The 17,432-nt window shown below is 32.1% G+C and overlaps 1 protein-coding gene across 1 annotated transcript in view; it reads right to left on the bottom strand.

The window, feature by feature from the left end:
• pic (DNA damage-binding protein pic) overlaps positions 1 to 17,432 on the bottom strand; it is a 136,213-nt gene that overhangs the window by 105,339 nt on the left and 13,442 nt on the right. The window contains exons 3-5 of the mRNA XM_085815050.1: positions 15,663 to 15,779; positions 8,449 to 8,594; positions 4,185 to 4,375 (exon numbers count right to left, since the gene is read on the bottom strand). Of these exons, the coding sequence (XP_085671176.1) occupies positions 4,185 to 4,375; positions 8,449 to 8,594; positions 15,663 to 15,779 (454 nt within the window). The remainder of the gene's footprint in view (positions 1 to 4,184; positions 4,376 to 8,448; positions 8,595 to 15,662; positions 15,780 to 17,432) is intronic.

Here is a 17,432-nt window from a genome sequence, read left to right as displayed (position 1 = left end):
ATGCAGTTTGATATTGGGATGTTAAGTTGTTTCAACTCATTAATTACCAAGGAGGCAATATTTTCGCCCGAATCGTCTCCATTTAACAATGGAAGAAGCAAAAGCTGAGTTTTCATTTCATTAGAAACATCACAGAAATATGTGACAACGATGGGGTAAAGCTTCCAATCGTTGTAATTGCTGCCATCGATTGACACCGAAAATGCTCAATTCTGGAGTGCAGCTATCGTTTTACTTTGTGCATCGCAAGCAATTTCGTTCACAATAGAAAATGTTTTCGTGCGAGCACAAGCATATTTCTGAGCAATCTTGGAGTCGGGAAACATCAGTATGAAAAGTTGACCGGCGTGATCGGTAGCGCTTAGCAGCATGTTGTGTTCGATGAGGAATGCAGTAAACAAACACTCTGCCAAAATGATATTGGCATCCGAATTTGAAAAAAAAATCATCCACTTTCTTTGACGTTGTCGAAGCCGAAGCATTAACTTCATGCTTTTTAGACTTAACATGCTTCACAATGTCGCTTCTTCCACCGGGACTTATTATGAAGTCGCACACGTTGCAAAATGCATAGTTATTTCCTTTGATGATTCTTTAATTGTTGGAAATTCAGCTTTGTAGGCAGGCTCAAAATATTGAGAACACGGTTTTTTTTAACTCATTTCGTAACAACGACATATTAAGAAAATTCGTAGCATGTGCAAACAAAAAAAAAAAAAAAAAAAAAAAAAAGAATGCGACAATCCACGCTCGCTGAGTAATTCCCTTTCTGCTGAAGCGAATGCGAAAAAAATAATCTGGCGCCCACAAAGAAAAGAGTGGGAGAAACAAGTTCAGCACATTGGATTGGCTGGTTAATTGGCGAGTTGGGAGAAACCGCAGGTTACTGGATTCGAAGTAGTCGGTAGTTGGCGGTAAAACACGATGCAATTGGCGAAAATCGCTGAATTGGCGAAAAATTCTAAAATTTCGACAAAAATCACTAGAAACACTTGAAAAAGGAAAAAAATCGTACAAAAATGGATTACGATCGTAAAATCGTAAAGACAAACGCATTTTCGTAAAAATTACGAAAAGTTCGTAAAAGTTGGCAGGTATGAATGTAGACAAATACGGCTAGTATGGTAAGAAAAACTAGGCTTAGTTGCACTTAAACAACTTGTAAATTGATGATAATTCTGCAAGTACTGCATGAAGATTAATTAAAGGCCTAACAACCTTAACCGGAAGATAAGAACACCATAATTCAAATATTATTAAAGCAAAAAATGTGCAATTCACCAACATATAAGAATAAATAAAAAAAAAAAAAAAAAAAAAAAAAACTGTGCTCACGGAGGCGAGTAACAAAGTGGGTATACATACATATATAAATTTATTTATTTATTTATTTATATACTTTTGCAGCACCCGACTGCAACCAAAAAGGGACGTGCGCACTACATGTTATAGCAATACTACATATAAAATTTCAATGTTTTTGATGCAATTCAAAAACGAGTGCAAGATACATACGTACGTACAAGATGCCACAAAAAAGTCTACTGAATCGATTTTAAATGTTTTATAATTCGTTTGGGGAAAAAATAATACTTGATTCTGCCTTTATATACAGATGTCACACAAAAACATCATTAAATTGCATTCAATAGCCATCAAAATGGATATTTTTGTTGAAATATGATACCTGGAATTGTTCATGATTACAATACTTCCTTTACTTCATACAAGGAAGTAAAAACATAAGAGGAAAAAAAAACCTAACACATTGACCTCAAATGAAAATAGCACCATTACCCAGATATATGGTAGCAATATGCATTGTCATAATGCAAACAACCCATTAGTGGGTTGCCATGTAAATGCGTTTTCATAAAATTCTGGGTTGAATACTTTGACAACATAGCACTTTGGTTATTCTTGTCACAGTTGGGTGGATAATGCAATAATACCAAATTTCACAGAATTATGAATAACTATCTATAACGGATCAGGAAACATTTGACATACCACTGTTGGTACTTCTCTGTTATTTGGAACGGATTCAAAAATGTATGAATGTGTGTATGTGCATATATGTGTATATGTATACACACACATTTGTACTTACATCATGAACACATACATACATAAAACTCTGAACCCGGTCCCCTGATAACAGAACAATACTTCTTTGCTTCACATGCTCATCTAATATACGAGGTGCGACACAGAAAAAAGATGAGTCTAAGTGTGTAGCTTGAAAACAGAGTGAAGTTGGCAACAACTCTTTTGGTGACATCATGCCACACACCTCCTCTATCCATGTGGCCAGTTTCAGCTTAACCGACGACGCCAGTGCGGAGTACTGCGTCATTGAATGAATACGTACAACTGCATTCTGCCAGAAAAGTGTCTAATGAAAAACTGAACGGCGAATCAACATCAAGTTTCTATTAAAACTTAAAAAATCAACCACGGAGGAAACATACTGTCACAAAATGTATAGGCGCGGTGAGATAGCTTCCTCAGAAAGAGAAGGTTTAGGACTGTTATAAAAAGGCAAGGAAAGGCAGGGTTGCCACATTTGGTGAGAAATTGCCCATTTGGCAACGTACCATGGACGAATGTAGAACCTTCTGGAACAAATTCTTACCGGTTTAGCCCAGAATGTTCTCGAACACAAGCCGAAAGCTATATAAGCCCTGCTGGCCCGCAGTCAGTTAGTGTGTGCCTCATCTAGTTAGTCTGTGCGGAGACGATCGAGTTGACAGCCGGCCAGTGAGTGCCTAGTGCATCGAAGAGTCTGTTAGTGTATCGCGGCTAGTACATTGTCGAGAGAGTGCATTAAGCTCAAAGAACGACTGAACCGAAGAGTCGGGAGTTTTGTCTGTATCGTTGAGTGCGAGTCGTAGCATGAAGAGTCTCGAGAGCATGTGCAGTTCCAAGAACGACCGAGCAGAGTCGGAAGCTGTACTCTGGTGCTTTGCAGTGAAGCTATCGCCACTGTTATTGCCTGACAGTAAGAAGGCTGTGTCGCTGATTGTTCCAGCGTGTTTATTGTAGATCTTTGATGACTGTAAAAAGTGACTTTGGAGCTGTCATGATTAATATTGGCTAAATAAAGTGTGTTTCGATACTTCATCATCAAGTGTCATCATTATTCACTACAAATCCTCAGGAACCCCATACGAATGTGAAGGAAGAAAATAACCTAACAACTGGTGTCAGAAAAAAAAAAAAAAAAAAAAGTTACAATATCAAATTTTAACCAAGGCTTATGGAGATGAAACTTTAGGTATTCACTTTAATCACCTGATTTGGGACCATGCAACTTTTGTTTATTTCCTAAAGGGACCCTTACTTAAAGGGAACACGTTTTACCTCAGCTGAGGAGGTTCAAGCAAAAATGGAGAATCTCCTGAAGGGTCTTCCAAAAATCTTGCTCCAGAACTGTTACCAGCAATGGCAGAGCCGAATGCAGAAGTGTGTGAATGCTGAAGGGTGATAATGTCACAGAGAACTGATTCTGTAAATAAAATGATTTATTGGACCAGTCTTTTTTGTCTTTTTTTTTGTGCGTGTCACACCTTGTATAATAAGTAAGAGTACTACGATGCATAACAATACACTTATAACTGCCCGGGTTAATGTTATACATATCTCACTCTGCTAAAGAAACTGACACTGCTTCACAGTCATTGCAATATCAATAAAATTATAATCACTGGACATTGCCAACAGTTCCTCATGAAAGAGGGTTCTACTCTTCCCATCTAATAAAATCAATATAAAAACTGAAGGATGGGGAAAGTCAGCTAACTCTCCCGACCCTTTGATTATAAATAATTTAAAGTAAGTTTTATTTTTTTTTTAATCTCAAAATGTCTGAACAGATGAATGATAAAATTACTACTTGCAAAAGACAATAACACAACTTTTACAGTTATAAGTACTTGTAAATGTAGTCAGTTAATATTTCACTACTTTCAAATACGTCAGATTATTTTACCTCCATTTATAATAACATAAAACTTTAATAAAAAGCATAAGATGTAACATTAAACATGTTTCAAACATATTTGAAGTAGTTTATTAATTTAAGGTCTTGAGAAACAAACCATCTCACACATTGCTAGTGAAAATAAGTATTAAAAGTCATGGATATACTATATGAGGTATTAAAAATACATAATGTACTATACCTGCAATTAATGTAGTTGCTTCAACTTCCACATTATTTTGCTGCCACGGACCTTTTACAAATTCTTTATCTCTCATTGAAATCTCATATGTATTAACATGACGAGCTTGAGAATCTTGATAAACAAGTACAACCGTTGGATTAGTATATCCATGTAAAAACTGTATATCATGTACATGTAACTCTTCCATTCTGAAATGCATATCAAAGGATTAAAAATTAAACAGTTTTTACAAAAAGATATTAACATAAAAATATTTCATAGAAAGGATTTTTTAGGGTTCATACACATTTTTGTACATGAAAATTAAGTACTTTAAAGGCCATTAAAGGAAAAAAAAAAAAAAAAACATTAAGGACCTATCAACAAATTGGAAGTGCATAAATTCAATTAAAGATATTATCTATGCCTGAATTTCACTTTTGTAATACCATCCTAAAAATAAAATAGATCCCTAAGTAGTACGCATTATTACTAAACATGAATTAATTAACATAATTGTTAATAAGTTTGAGAACAAAATAAACTTGCAATTTATCAAGTAGCACTAAATATTTTACACTTATGATAGTTGGTCATATTTGAAAGAAGATAAGTGACATTTACGTTTTACTAACAGTTAGCTTTATGTTAATTTTTTTTTATGGCTCATTTTGTCACATACTTGGTCAGTGTAGAGGTTTAGTAAATAAGCAGGTAGATTTTTATGTCAAACTGCATAGGTTAAAATAAGAAGTAAGATCATAATCAGCATAATTCATAACCAAAAGACTAAATGTTGTCACCGCTGCTGCTTGTCTAGAGAGAGACCTGCTGATTAGAACATGAAAGGCCTGATGTAGGCAAGGTTAGCAAGTGTTGAAAGTTAGGCTCTGTTTGATGCAGTTAGTTTCGTTTACAGTTCCAGGAATTGTAACCCAGTTAATATACTTTAAGGTTCCAATAAGCCATTAAAGCACCAGAGGTGATATGTTGTTTTGTATTATTTTAAGTCTCAGTAGATGCATTAGAATATGTTTTACTTGAATTTTTACATTTTTATATTCTATCTCGTGGCCACAATGAGTATTAATGAAAGGTAGGTAGTTTGATAACCTTAGTCATTATGGATTTACATGACCACTACTAAATTTTATTTTTCAACAATATCTGTTAAAAAAAGCCCCATTAAAATCAAAATCTAATAAAATTTCACAGTTTAAAATACATGTAACTCAACTTACATTGAAAGAAATGTTTAATAAAGCAAACAAATATTAATACTCTTTAGATCATAATTGCTCTTTATTTCATAAATTATGGTTTCATATTTTTAATTGCATAATTTCTGCATGCCATTTTCCCAGATTTAAATTGATGATCTATAATCTGGAAAAACCCCTAATCCAGAATCGCCAAAGTCACGACGAGTACGGATTATGGACTTTGTACTGTATTATGTTTTTATTATTCTTCTAAAAATTCTCCAAACAATAAGAAATTCATCACAGACATTCTGTAAAGTACATCCATTACGAGTTAATACTATGAAGACATTTTTCATTTTGTCACATTTTTCTGGAATGTTCTAGAATTTTAGGTCTATAAATCTTGCCTTCAAATCCTTATAAACTTTCCAAGGTACAATGTCTAAAATCCAAAAGAATAATTACCAACACTAATTCTGTAACAGTAAAAAGCTAAAAGTATTTGAAAAAAAAAAAAAAAAAAAAAAATTCACATATAAAAAAAATATTAAATGAATTTTACAAGGGGGGGACTGATGCACATTCTGAATATTCTGAGACAATTAATTACATGGGGAAAACTCTTTCCATGAAAAAATAAAAAAGAAGTCATTTTAAAATAATTATGCAACTATTTTGCTTTTACTACTGTTTTGTAAATTGTGCTTTTTAGCATTTATTAGCCTGTTTATTTTCATATTCAAAATATTGTGATAAGTTGCCAAAATGAAAAGTAATACTTTATAATTTAGCAGGGAAAAATAAAAATGTTTTGTTTCAATGTTATTTCTTAAATATCATTTTAATATATTACCATTGTTTTAATGAAATTTATTAATGTTACAATGTTCTAAACAAAAATGTTGAGAAATTCAAAGATCTTCAAATTAAAAATTTTGTATATAAATTGATCTTAAAATCGCAAAAATGTTGCGGTGTTGTGGTGTATTTAATTATGGCAAAGCTCACTAGGGCTATCTGCCTAAGGGGAGGGATGACTTCGTGGAGGACTTTCTAAGGGAAACTGGCTCGTATACATGTTACACATGGGGAAAACCACGAAAACACCCATGCAGCCAGCCCGTTCGTGGGATTCGAACCTCGGACCGAACTACCAGTGTTCAGCGACTTTACCGCTCAGCCGCAAAAATGTTGATAAGTAGACAAATTTAGAACCGTTTAATAAAAGAATTCACATCCCCATAAAGGAAAAGTTGCTTAAGAGCTTTCCATTAGATAAAAGAAACAATTTCGAAATGCCTATTTCTTGCCTAGAAACTCGAGTATCACACTATTTATAGAAATAGGAAGAAATTAAAAAAATAACTATATATGTCAGTGAATTACCATAAATATTCCTCCAAAATGCTAATTTGCACTTAAAATGGCAGTCTTAAAAATCGACTGAAATTTTAGATGATTAAAATTAAGGATCATCTACCGATTTTGAACTAGATAAAGGATTTTTAAGGAACCAAAAAAAAAAAAATTTGATTCTAAAAAACCTAAGGACCATATGAACCCTGAGTTTTGACATATAGTATATTTTACATATTGGCAATAATAGTAAATAAACATGAAGAAAGAACGATTATTCAAAAATATAAGCAAATAAAGTTAATTAAAATAAGAAAAATATTCTAATTTTCATTATAACTTGAAGCACATTTCATCGAGGTTAGTTCATTAAACATAGATTCTGAAACTTAAGAACCTCCTGCCAATTTCACTCAAATTTCATATCCTTTTAGTTTTGTTTTGTTTACAAAATGCACATGATGAGTCTATAATACTTCAAAACAGCTCCAGATTTGATAATTGCTATGGTGCCTCAATTAATGACTTAATTTCAGAACAGATCACCACATTTTAGACAAATTTTAGCACTTACTGAGGGAAACTCAATTTCTATTAAATAAACAATGGAATGCTAATAAATACTTTTCTCATGCCAGATATCAGAGGTCAAAAGAGTTATCAGAGATCAAACAGTTCTGAATAAAAATTGACAATTAGAGAAATTTACACTATTAAATAATTTCTTTTGAATCAATTCATATCATTTTGTCCAGATCATAATATGAAACACGTGTCCAAAAATTTATATTCAAACTATTAACAGATAAGCATGAATAGAATTGAGATTCAGTAATGAATCATTGAGTTACATAACCAAATAAAAAATTTCACCGCTTGGCTTATATAGCAATTAATGATGCTGACTGCCATACCAAAGGGCTATGGGTTCGAATCCCAGAGCAAGCATGGATGTTTGTTACTGTATAAAGCCTGTGTGGCATGAGGGCACTCTAAATATGTGCCGAGCTGAAAGTCCTTTCAAAAGATTGGTAGTAGAGAAGGTTTAGGAGACCTTTGGATCTGTCTGCTTGGGGTGTTCTACATCAAAATTAGGAGTGGAACTTGGCAAAGTCATACTGTCACCTGTATAGTACTGAAAGCTCTTACCAACAACAGGTGCAATCTTGAACCCTTGTTAAGATATAATTTATGGGCTTGCTCTGATTTCAGAGAACTGATCTGATGCTACTGATGAGATAAGTCACAACAGCAACATAAAATATTTCGGCTAAAAGAACATGCTGAAACATGAAGCTACAGATATAATTTAAAATTCAGTCTTTTCAAAGAAAAATACTCTTCTTAACCATGATGCATTCATTTATTTATCACAGTCTGCCCATAATAAAACAAGGAATCATATCCTGAAATACTATAGAGCCTCCATGACAAAGTTATGTACAAAAGATTACATTAATATGCAAAGAGCTATAAATCCACACAATGTGTTAGCCTATCATTATATGTTAAACAATTAATAAAACATCAAATTCCTCAACTGCAGCAAACTGTAAATTTTTAAATGATTTTAGGCATTAATCTGACATCAAAAATATAGATTTTTGTCTACTAATTTATACAAAATTCCCTTTACCATACCCCATGTTTAATTATATCAAATAACTGCATATTATTCACTATAAAAATCAGAAAATTAATTATGCTCTACAGTAACAAACCTCAAATTAAATGCTTTCAGCTCTTTAATATCCCTATCTAGTGGAATAATTTTGAATAAGCCATCATATAGTCTCAAACCAATCACTTTACACAAAGGATCAATTATCCCAATACTTCCAGTTTCTGATGGTCGAGCAATAGCATCCTGCAAGAAATTTAAACAATTCATAGTAAATATTTTTATGATCTAACAAAATAAACAAAAATTTAATTTTAAATACACCTTAACATATAAAAAGTATCTGACGTGGACACCACGACTTCCTGGTACAGAGTATTAAATTTTACATATTTTTTGCTGCATCTCATTTAAACCTATTTAATTGAATTAGGTTTAACTTAATTACCTGATTCCTTAAGCAAACTGAAAATGACATCAAAAATTGTAAATTTTGAAATTAAATATTCTGGTTGATTTTGTTAAGTGGGAGTCAAACTTCTCGTATTTTTATTTTTTCATAAGTCGCATAAAATTTTCCCAAATTTAAGTACAGGACCCGGAAAGCGCACTAAAAGTCAGATTTTGTTATTTGTCTCTCTCTTTTTTTTTTTTTTTAACTCAGAAGAACTATTAATTTTAAAACAGCATTTTGTGTTCATTTTTCAAACTGCTACCACCAAATATTATCACCATGTATTATAGTTAAAGAAACTAAATAATGGAAGAATCTGCATGAATGTTTCTCACACTGGGAAGAAACAATGGTACCCACAGCCATCAAATTTTGAATAACGTACTCCTCCAACCGAGCATAGGCACTTGGAAGCCCGAATTTTGAATTTTTTTTTTTTTATTATCTCTTTAAAATTCAGTAAAACTTTAATGATTTTTTGATCAACAAACTAACAATTTCAAAGCGAGCAATGGCAACACTGTACAGAAGAAAAAAAAAAAAAAAATTCTCCAGTGCATGAGACTGTGTATTGGAAATTCTAAAGATATAATGTTTTTAAATATTTCTTGATATTGCAGTTGAATTGAATTTTATGTGTTTTTAAGTGTGAAGGACATGATATTAAATAAATAAAGGTGACATACAAAACATTTAAAAAAGGCTCTTTTGGGTATAATTTCAAATCTGAAAGCTTTCAGTTTTTTTTTTTTTTTTTTAAATATGACACTACCAAAACCTGAATATTTTTTCATTTAAAACAATTCTGTAATTGGAAGTATATCAATATGACAAATGATCACGAAAATAAAGATCGGGTATGTAAATTCTTATACATCATGGGTGTTGCTCAGTTAACGTAATTCAGTACTATCATCTCTAATGATACCAATATTAAACTTGAAATTGATAATAGTTTATTTGCTGCAAATAGATGTTATGGTTTAAAGAATTTATTGATGTCTATGTTGTTAAACTTCAAGACAAAAATAAATCTTTATACAGTACAAAGTCTTTAATCCAGGATGATCTACAATCCGGACCTCAAAGTACAAACATACTGCGCATGCGTAAACGCATAATACGTTTACGCATGCACGTTTAATATATAACGGACGGTATAAGCTAGGCTAAAATTATTTATTTCAGTTAATGTTGCAGATTGCATTGTTCCTTAATCTTCTAATTTGATCCAGCTTATTATTTTTTGAAGACTGTTAGAGCAATTTTATAAAAAGTAAGCTTGAACTTTCGATTATGTCAAAAAGAGTTTCTGATGCTGGAGCTGCCAAAGGATCTACAAAGCGAAAGCATGTTTCGATGTTCATCAAACAAAAAGTAGAATTGCTGCAAAAAATGGATAAAGGCATGAAGAAAGTGACAGAGAGATTAGTGAAAACGAAAAAACTTCGATTGACAAGTTAGTCAGTATTCTCGGCAGAGCAATTACAGGACTTGAACAGCAGAACTTTGTAACTGAACAAGAAATTATGTCTGTTTGTAGAATTAAAGAGAAAGTATTAGCACATAAAATGAAGCAACTTAAACAACTTACATTGAAAGAGATGTTTGATAAAGTAAACAAATAAATATTAATTTTTTTTTGGTAAATTTTAATACTCTTTAGATCATAATCGCTCTTTATTTCATAAATTACGGTTTCATATTTTTAATTTTATAATTTCTGCATGCCATCTTACCAGATTTAAATTGATGATCTATAATCTGGAAAACCTCTTTATCTGGAATCACCAAAGTCCCGAAGAGTCCGGATTAAAGACTTTGTACTGTACCTCTCTTATTATACCTATCATATTGTATGTTAATGAATAATGGCCATGAACAAAAATAGATAAAAAAAAGATTTTTAATTTTTGAAAGAAAAATACTCTGAAAAATATATGGCCCAGACAGAGAACTTTATAGACAGAGAACTTTATATTTAATCATGAAATTTATAGAAGATACAGACAGCTAAATATTGTCCGAGTCATCAAATCACATTGTATCAGGTCGCTTAGGTATATTTCTAAATATGAGAACTTGAACCCTACTAAAAAGGTGACCTTTACAAGTGTACAGAGTACCAGGAAAAGAGGAAGACCCCATACAAGATGGATAGACTGCATGGGGACAGATCTTAAATCTTAGGCTTAAAAATCAATCATTGGCAGCCCATAGTAACTGATCGGATCTGTTGGAGGAAGCTTGTTGAAATGCCTTGGCTTTTAATGGGCTGTAGCACATTTGAAGAAGGGGGGTGCATAACTAGATGTTATAGCAGACCCATATACAAAATTTCAATGTTCTACGGCTAATAATTTTAAGTTTTGTGAGATACATACATATATACAGATGTCAAGGGAAAAAAATCCATTTTGAATTCACTTTACAATCTGTTTTGGGAAAAAGTCCTTTATCCTGTCCGTATGTAGAGATGCCACACTAAAAAGAAGTCAAAATCAATATTTCTATTGAAATACGATGTCCAAAAATTTTCATCATTACAATACTTGTTTTGCATAAAGAAGTAAAAATTCATAATGAATCATACAAGTGAGATTAAAATTAGTCATGCCTCAGTGCATAGTGCTGCTATCTGTTATGAGCCTCCACTGCCAATACTTTTCCAATCTAAAGCTCTATGGCACTAAGATTTTAATGCGGTCTCTGGGTTCCTATACTTATATTTGGACAACTGGCTTTTTTGAATGCAATGATCTGCAGCTATTAACCTCACTTAGTTACTTTATCGTTCTATGAAAGTGCTCTTATTTTCAATCTTTTTCTCATAATATACCTTCATTAATACATACTTTCTATGTTCTATGGTAGATCACTTTACTCACTCACTAGCTATTGCCATGATTCTAGGGATTTGCATGTTTAGTCCTAAGGTACTTGCATGCAAAGTTTATCAGAACAGCCCCTTCCCATTTACAGCTATATATTACATGTAAAAAAGTGGGGAAAATGCTGCCTGACACAATTCAAACATAAAATCATTTGTAGGAGAAGCCAATTTAATTAATTAATAGTATTCACAATTTTTCTGTGTTGCTAATCATTAGCCATCTTTTTCCAGAATGGAAAGCGAGTACTTAGCATAGAACATGTTATTTCAGACACATAGGGGCTATCCATGAATCCCTCTGACTCCACCATCGCACTTTTCTTGCATTTGCTTTGGGCTTTTTTAAAGACTCTAAGGTTTGACAAAGTGGGGTATCTAGGAAAAAATTCCCCAAGCCCTCCTCTGTTCCTTGAGAGTGCCTTAGCATTCCCGATTCCACCACAGCTTTGAATATTTTGGTAACTTTTCTGCAGATAGAGGTTTCAGCTGCTTGAAGAATTTTATTGGTAACAACCTGAACTGTTTCATCTTTTCGCAGATTATTCATCAGTCCTTGTGTTACTGTAGCATTAGCAGTAAAGATATCCAACGGGAAAGTTAGCTTCTCTTGCGATAGATATGAAGATGGAGAAAATGATTGCTGTTAAAGGAATGATTTCCGACACTAAAAGTAAGAAGACTGGTGAACAAATGGCAAGGTCAACTGTATGGAATATTGTCAATGGCTAGTGGAAGTAGGTTTCCTCATCATTATTAGGAGGCAGAGGAAATGATCACCTATCAGTTGCTCTATCTGTAGTCTATGCGAGTTTGTGCCACTTACCCATAAAGGACTATGACCATTAAAGTCTCCTAAAGGTAGAAAAGGAGCAGGTAGCTGCTCCATGAGATCATCTATATATCACTGATCTATGTTCTTATTAGGTGGCAAGTAGAGAGCATATCATTAATGTTATTGTATTTATCCGAATTGCCGTAACTTGCAGGGGTGCTTTCAGTGGGATTATATTAGATGGGTAATTAAGTGAAGATAAAATAGCTACACTTTTACAGGCTTCATCATTCATGACATATGACATATTCCTTCCTAACTACAGAGTTTCCTCGCAATTTCAATGAACATTAAGGTCTTAGAAGAGTTTCCTGTACTATTTATTCGAATTGCCGTAACTTGCAGGGATGCTTTCAGTGGGATTACATTAGATGGGTAGTTAAGTGAAGATAAAATAGCTACACTTTTACAGGCTTCATCATTCATGACATATTCCTTCCTAACTATACAGTATCCTCACAATTTCAATGAACATCACGGCCTTAGAAGAGTTTCCTGTACTGACAAATTTGCTGAATTTGGAATCTTCTGGAATCGCAGGTCTACAAATCTTGCCTTCAAATACTTCTAAACTTTCCAAGGTGCAATGTCTAAAATACGAAAGAAAAATTATCCCTACCAATTTAGTAACAAGAAGACAGAAGTTAAAAAAAAAAGTGTAAAATGAATTTTATATAGAAAACTTATCTACATTCTGAAAATGCTGAGACTATTATACACGGCAGAAAACTCTTACCATGAAAAATTATATAAGACATTTAAAAATAATTATAATAGCTAGTGCGCTTTTCCTAAGAAGTGTTTCGAAAATTATGCTTTATAGGATTTATTATCTTGCTTATTTTTCAGATTCAAAATATTCTAATAATAAGTTGACACAATGGGAAAGTAATGCCATACATTTTTCATCTTATAGGTATATATAATGAATAATTTAAAAAAAAAATTAAGTAAGCAATTTTTTTCTTGTGTAAAAAATCCCCCAAATGTGCCTAGGTGGTGTATTAATAGGTACGTATCTTTAATTTAAACACATAGCTATATTTCTGAAACATCATATACATAATAGTCCATAAAATATTAAATTAAATTTATAGACTATAAAGCTTTTAATGGATATTAATATTAAAAAAGCTGATATAATTAAAACAGATTTTCTGAAAGAGAAGCATCATAATTAAGCAAATGTACAAACTAATAAAAATATAATTACACTTTCAACAGATAAACATCAAAAGCGAATAAAATTCCTTACCCATACTTTTTCCCAAATAGGTATTTTTCTAAAATTATTTTTATCAAAATGGTCTTTCACACACCTAAGCAAGTACCCTTTTAAAGTCATTTATGATTTATTGTAGCTTTGCAAAAAATCATGAATGATTCAAGACACTTGATACTCTATTTGCTTAGAAAGTGCTGCTTTCAAAAAAAGACTTTTTAAAAGACAAAACTTGCTTGTGCTTAAGTTACATGTAAATTATAAGGAAAACTACAAAAGCTTCAGCAACTATATTGATGACTCTTCACAACAGCAACCACCATCGATATCTCACTAAAGTTTTGGCTTAGAGTAGATTTAAAGGTGCCCCTTGGATTACTGCTAAGTTGTTGCTTCACTTATCACCAAGTTGTTCTTTTATTTATGGTAACCTGAGTAGTTGAATGCTGTGGAAATCCTATCATGACATAATTGATTGCATTATTATGGTGAATATAAATGATGGGAAAAGATTTGGAAAGGCTTGCTTGCGTGTCGGATTTTGGATAACAAGTACGTTGTTATTCAGTGGTTCACACGGTAAAATGGCTGAATGTGGTAAGATTAAGTTTCTGTATAATTTAGAACGAAAGGGGAAAAAACATTAATTGATTCGTGTGTAAATGAAGGTTTACTTAGTAGCCATTATAAGCGTCCTGTTTGTACGAGAGAAATGCATATGGCCGAACGTCGGAGGATACTGGCACTACGGAGGATATTTTTTACTCTTATTTTAATGAATTTATGTGGCAATGCCAGTATACAGATTCTAGTTCAGATAATTTTAGGAAGTTTTTGGATGCCATTAAGAAATTTTGCTTGAATGAAGACGGCAATATTTGTAAATAAGGTAAGTGGATATTTCCTTTGTGTAGTGCTAAGATGAATTTCCTTTTTTATATTATTTCACTGTTTGATTTAAAATGCTGTTTATTGAGATTATATATTTTTTGTTGGCTGCTCCTCTGACATTTTTAAATAAATATAAATTGATGTGTACATGGACAAAGTCAAGGAAGTGCACAATGCTTATTTTGTGCAATTCTCTGAATTTTTTTTTTTAAGTGAAAATATGTCAATGTGTATATGGATACCAAGTTTGTGCAATTCTTTGACTTGTTATTTTCAATTTGTGTAGCGTCGATTTTTTACCAAAGCCAAAATAACTAGTCAAAGAATTCCACAAATTTGGTGCCAAAAATCATTAAGGAGCACTCTTAAGTATATTTTTACCAAGTTTTGAATAACAAATTTGATATGACCGCTTACAATACCAGCATCTTGACACGAAAGACCCTAAAACTGCAAATCCTTATATGCTTTTGAGCAGGTAAACTTTGTTATTTAATATCAATTAAATTCACTGCAGATACCATGTTTCTTCTTTGTTTTAACTTACACATTTGGTCTTTTACAGAAAAGCATTATTTATCAGTTAGAAAATAAAGGCTTTAAAAAAATGATTTTTGGGATTGGAAGACAGAATACATAAGGTATTTTCAGTACATCACTTAAGAATAATTCACACTATGGATATACATAAAAATCTATAATATAAAAATTATTTATACTTTTTTACAAATAATACAATTAATATTACAGATATACATAAAAACCTAGAGTATAAAAAAGTACACAATATATTTTTCAGTTGAAATAAAAACGATGATATATTAAAAACACTGAAATGCCTTGCCTGTTAACTACATGTTTGGATATATTAGAAAGAGTTTATTAGAATTATTATTTTACATTCAAATATTCAGTCTGATAATGCACAGTAAAAATGCTTATTTAATAGCATAATACACAAACACATAAAAAAAAATAAAACTAATAAGAATTTAAATATGTAACAGCATAATTTCACATACAGAAACATTTCCATGCGCTAAAGTAACGATTTCCATATTTTCTCCTTCATTAACACATTCCAAGATAGCAGCATTGTACTTGTGTGTCAATATGAATAAGAAGTCTTTTACATCACCCTAGAATTTAAAATACAGCTTAATAATAATTCACTATACAAAAGTAATATGCATGCCAACTTTAAAAATAAGCAGAACTTTAGCCTGGCCTTTGTTTAATGGAAAGCCCTGCTGTCTGCTTATTTTCATTTACAGAAAAAATATGGCAAAATAAAGTACAGTAGAGATAATTTACATTAAAAATACAAGTACACCTTGCATACACACACACACACACACACACAAAAAAAAAAAAAGGTCTTACGAAAAGCAGTCATCAAAGGAACAAAGAAATAAAAAGAAATAAAGCTTCTAGGTGGAAATGAAACAATATTAAGCAAAAACACAGTACCCAAACCAAAAATAAAAAGCTTATACTTCATATAAGAATGAATTAAAACATAAAAAAAAGGTTAAGAATTTTTCTTTTACCTACTATAATACACTCACTGGTATAGTGGTCAGTAACCTTGACTGCCATAGGGATCGGCCTGGGTTCAAATCCTGGAGAAGGCAAGGCTAAAATTGTCCGTCTCTTCATAGGAGGCAACGGTGGCCATCTATTAGGTGCTTCCATAATGAAATGGCCACCACCTCCGACCCTTGTAGTGGTGCAAGGCTAACGGTTCTTAAATAAAGTACTCGGCCATTTCAGGGGAAAAAAAAAAAAAAAAAAAATTGTACTCTGATTCTAGACTCAGCATATCAGCCAAATAGGTAAAAACTACTAAATACTGTTTGGTTCTAGGTTTATTTCTTAGCAAACACTGAGGAATTATTTACATTCTTATTTGATATAACTGACTACTTTTTAAGGAAAAAAATTGAGTTTATTCAGATGCAAGCTTAATTACCAAAAAGAAATCTATTAAAATTTCAGTAACTATACAGTATATGATTTACTGTTTTTAGTTAGTTACCAACAGGCAAGCCCACCAGATGAGCAGGCTTTTCAAGCAAACAACCAATTCGTAAATAAATTTTTTGTGCAAATTAGCATTTTCAGAATTTTTAATTAGTATTTTGCAACAACATGCAACAATCAAAAATTCATATTTTGCAAAACTTGCAACAACCAATCCATAAATAAATTTTTTGTTACCAAACTAGTCTTTTTAGTTTTCAATTAATATCTCAGGACAACCTGCAACAATCAAAAATTAATATCTTGTGTAACCCACAACAACCAATTCATAAATAATTTTTTTGTAGAAACGTAGTTACTTCCAATGATGAACTGCCAGTGTTTTAGTGGGTTTATCCAATACACTCAAAAAGAGAACTATCTCTAATAATTAGCCCTTTTAAGAACATCAGCTTCAACAATTTGTTATGGATACTGTATTATCTGTTCACTGACATATTTTAATTTGTAGTACTAAGCCTGAATGTAATCTGTATCAGTCTGGACAGTACATACTGAACCTGATCAGTTTTAAGTTATATGCAAAATAAGGTAGAATTACTATTTAAGCTGAGGTCTGAGCTACTTCAATTAAAATGTGTTCTGCCTTTCGGCCATGCTGTTGTTACAAGTTAAAGCTTTCTATTTTATGGTTGTGCTTATTATGTGCCTCTTAGTCTATGCTGGTGATTTTAGCTAAGAGCCAACTACATGTTAACAATTTTGTGCAGCTTAGGATGATTACTCTATTTAGCATTTGTTTTGCTTAT

This window comes from Stegodyphus dumicola, chromosome 4, assembly GCF_044657685.1.
Source record: "Stegodyphus dumicola isolate Sdum_Otavi_A_Nest chromosome 4, ASM4465768v1".
Taxonomy (NCBI): Eukaryota; Metazoa; Arthropoda; class Arachnida; order Araneae; family Eresidae; genus Stegodyphus; species Stegodyphus dumicola.
Note: the sequence above shows the minus strand (reverse complement) of the source record. Positions and strands in the feature narration are given on the sequence as shown.